This window comes from Motacilla alba, chromosome 13 (genome assembly GCF_015832195.1).
Source record: "Motacilla alba alba isolate MOTALB_02 chromosome 13, Motacilla_alba_V1.0_pri, whole genome shotgun sequence".
In the NCBI taxonomy this organism is placed as follows: Eukaryota; Metazoa; Chordata; class Aves; order Passeriformes; family Motacillidae; genus Motacilla; species Motacilla alba.
In genome coordinates this window covers 1,955,697-1,959,010 of record NC_052028.1, presented here as the reverse complement: position 1 = coordinate 1,959,010, position 3,314 = coordinate 1,955,697, and the positions used below count along the sequence as shown (strand labels likewise).

The 3,314-nt window shown below is 61.3% G+C and overlaps 1 protein-coding gene across 1 annotated transcript; it reads left to right on the top strand.

The window, feature by feature from the left end:
* Positions 1-357: 357 nt before the first annotated feature.
* On the top strand, positions 358-3,308 carry LOC119706441 (proteinase-activated receptor 2-like). Its single transcript, XM_038150159.1, has 2 exons — positions 358-1,216; positions 2,092-3,308. Exons 1-2 carry the CDS (start codon positions 1,120-1,122, stop codon positions 3,156-3,158), a joined length of 1,164 nt encoding a protein of 387 aa, XP_038006087.1. The 5' UTR covers positions 358-1,119; the 3' UTR covers positions 3,159-3,308.
* The last annotated feature ends 6 nt before the right edge of the window (positions 3,309-3,314 follow it).

Below are 3,314 nucleotides of genomic sequence, written 5' to 3'. Positions count from 1 at the left end.
GCAGCATTGGGATCACTGGGGACTGAGTCCTTGTGCATGAGGACACACAGGACACTGGTCCCAGGATGTGGTGATACATGAGGTGCTGGGGCACTGGCCCTGGGATGTGGGGACATGTGGGACACTGAGGGGACAGCCCCCAGCACAGGGATGTGTGGGGTCCCACATCACATGGAGGACAAAGAGCCCCTGGCTTGGCAGGACCCTGCAGTGGGGACAGGGGCACAGAGCTGAGCAGTGGCATTCAGTGGGGGTCACCTGGAATCATGAGGGACCCCAACCAGTCCCTGTCTGTCCCCCTGTCCCCCTGCCAACCCTCTCCCACCCCCTTCATCTCTCACTTCTCTTTCTGTCTGGATTTCTCTCAGTGCTTCCTGCACAGCTCGTGGCTCTCCCCACTGTCCCATTTGTCCCCGTCTTTCTCTTCCCATGACATTTCTGGGGTTGGCTGCACATGTCCTGCTCCCTTGGTGTGTGACAATGCACAAGGCTGGCCTGGGGATGTGTCACTGGCTCTGGTATTCCCCTTTATAGCTGGAAAAATGGACTGGAGGTCACCTGGCTGCCCACTTTGGTGACAAGAAGGGGACAGTGCAGGGTGGCCCCATCTACACCAGGCTGTGACACCAGCATGTCAGCCTGACCCCAGTGATGGATCCTGGGGGTGTGTGGCCCTGGCAGGGCTGGGCAGGCAGGATGCCCAGTGCCCTGGAGTGCTGCAGCGCAGGGCCACATGTCACCGGGCTGGGAACCCGCTGCCACCTTCCCGTCCCACACACGGGGCACAAACAGCTCCATCTTCCCGCTGTGGTTCTCCTGGCTGCCTGCAGCTGCCTCTTGCCGCTTCCTCCTCCCCAGGGCCGTGTGCGGTCGTGTGACGCAGCTGGAAATTTCCCCCCCTCGGTGGCGTGCCTCAGGTGCTCGCAGTGGTGACAACTGGCGGTCACCCCATGCCTCAGTCTGGCTGCCACACGGCAGGGATGTGGGCAGGACGCCGGCGTGACGTGGTGGAGACAAAGGGGGGTGTCGGCAAGGCAAGGGACGGGTGACAGCCCCGCCGTGTCACCAGCCCTGTGCCATTTGTGCAGACCCGTCTGGCACAGCAGCCACTCCGCAGAGATGTCCTGGAGGGTGCTGTCACCTGCCTCTGCTGCTGCCTGTGTCACCCTCCTGCTCAGCTGTGCCTGGCTTGGCTCTGCCGCCCAACCCTCCTCAGGTAAGTGCCTCGGTGGGTCTGGGGGTGATGGGGTAGGGCAGGGACACCTCACTGGGACACCCCAACATCATGTCCCGTGACACTTGGAGGTGATGGCTAGGTGACATGGGGAGAGTTTGGGGCCCTACTCTGCTGCCTTCCCTTTGAGTCCACATTGACTATCTGAGTGAAGACCTGAAACCCAGCCAGCATTTCCCCTTTTGGCAGCAAAATTCAGATTTCTGTTCTCGTAACCTGAATTTTCCATGCCCTGGATGTGGAAAGGGGGCAGAGGTTGTGGGACACGTGTTGGAGGTAACCAAAGCCCCCTGGGGTAGGGTGTTGTGGGGACCATCAGGATAGAAATTCAGCAGCTGGGGATGACGTGCAGAGCCTGTCTGGCTTTTTGTTTTGAGCAAGCCAGAAAAGGGATTTGATCCTGGGTTGTTTCTCTGGTGTCCTGGGGCCTTCCTGTTCTTCACTTTAGTTCTTTGCACGCAGCGAAAATCCCCTGACCACAGAAGATCAGGAGATGTCTCTGGCTGTGGTGGGGAGCTGAGCTGGGGACATGGCTGGGACTATCCCAGCCCTGTGCTGCCCTCCTGATCCCGTTGTGCTGGGCTGGGTAGGACAAGGGACATCAGCAGCACCAGGGCTGTGGGAGCAGAGCACATCTGGGCTCAGAGCAGGGCACCCAGCCGGGCTGGCACCGCTGCGGCGGCTGGCACAGAACGGGGCACAGCTCTGCAGGGTGAGGGCAGCAGGGTGTTGGGGGCTCCCCTGCCGTGGGGCAGGGTGATGCCACCTCCTGTGTTCAGTGGTGGCTCTGCAGGGAGGGGTGACAGCTCCTCTCCTCGGCTGAGCCCAATGCCTTGTGTCCCCTTGTGTCCCCGCAGTGCCCAACAAGAAAGGGCGAGCCCTGCTCCCCCTTACTCCCCAGGAGAAGAACGTGTGCTCCCAGGCCTCTGAGGAAGATTTTCTCAACAGCACCCTCAGCACTCGCCTCCTGCCTGCCCTCTACTCCGTGGTCCTGCTGGTGGGGCTGCCAGCCAACGCTCTGGCTTGCTGGGTCCTGGCCACCAACTTCAGGAGATGCTCCAGCACTGTCTTCCTGCTCAACCTGGCCGGGGCCGACCTGCTCTTTGTCCTTCTGCTGCCCTTCAAGATCTCCTACCACCTCCTGGGCAACCACTGGCCCTTTGGGGACTACCTGTGCCGCGCCATGGTGGCCTTCTTCTACGGGAACATGTACAGCTCCATCTTCTTCCTCACCTGCATCGGCCTGGAGCGCTACATCTCCGTGGCACACCCCTTCCTGTGGAAGGGCTCCAGCTGGACGAGAGGCAAAGTGGGCATCTCAGTGGGCATCTGGCTGCTGGTGGGGCTGGGCATGAGCCCTCTGCTTTTGCGCTCCCACACACACGAGATCTCCAGCCTGAACATCACGACGTGCCACGATGTGCTAGAAAAGGAAACCCAAAGGTTCTTTGGCTACTATTTCCTGCTCCTGGTGGGGCTGGGCTTTGGCCTGCCCTTCGTGCTCATGATCATCTCCTACAGCTGCATCCTGGCGCGGCTGCTGGCCAAGGCAGGGAGCCACGGGCAGGTGGTGCGCGTCCTGGCCCTGGTCCTCCTGGTCTTCATCCTCTGCTTCACGCCCAGCAACGTGATGCTCTTCATCCACTACCTGCTGGAGCCCACGGGCTGCAACAACGGCACCTACGTCTCCTACGCCCTGGCCCTGGTGCTCAGCGCCTGCAACAACTGCTTTGATCCCTTCATCTACTTCTACGTCTCCCGGGATTTTCGGGGCTGGGTCCGGGATGCAGGAGGCCGCTGCCTGCGGGGGCTCGAGGCCTCGTCGGGGAGGTCCACGGAGAAGACAGCCCTGCCCCTGAAGTCCAGTGAGCAGAGCCAGGGCTGCCAGGCTGTGTCCCCCTGCCCTGGGGACGGGGGAGCCTGAAGCGTGCCCACCGTGAAGGGCTGGCAATAGACTTGGGCAAAAAATCCCACCTGGATCCGAGGTTCACAAGGATTTTGCCTCAGTTTTGCCCCCCTGATGACACCAGCACTGCCCAATCCCATGGGACCCTCAGCTGGGGGCCTGGCAGCCTGATCT

Coding starts and splice junctions, on each gene's coding strand:
- LOC119706441 (XM_038150159.1), top strand. CDS start 1,120: ATGTCCTGGAGGGTGCTGTCACCTGCCTCTGCTGCTGCCTGTGTCACC. Junction 1,217..2,091: donor TGCCGCCCAACCCTCCTCAG/GTAAGTGCCTCG, acceptor GTGTCCCCGCAG/TGCCCAACAAGAAAGGGCGA.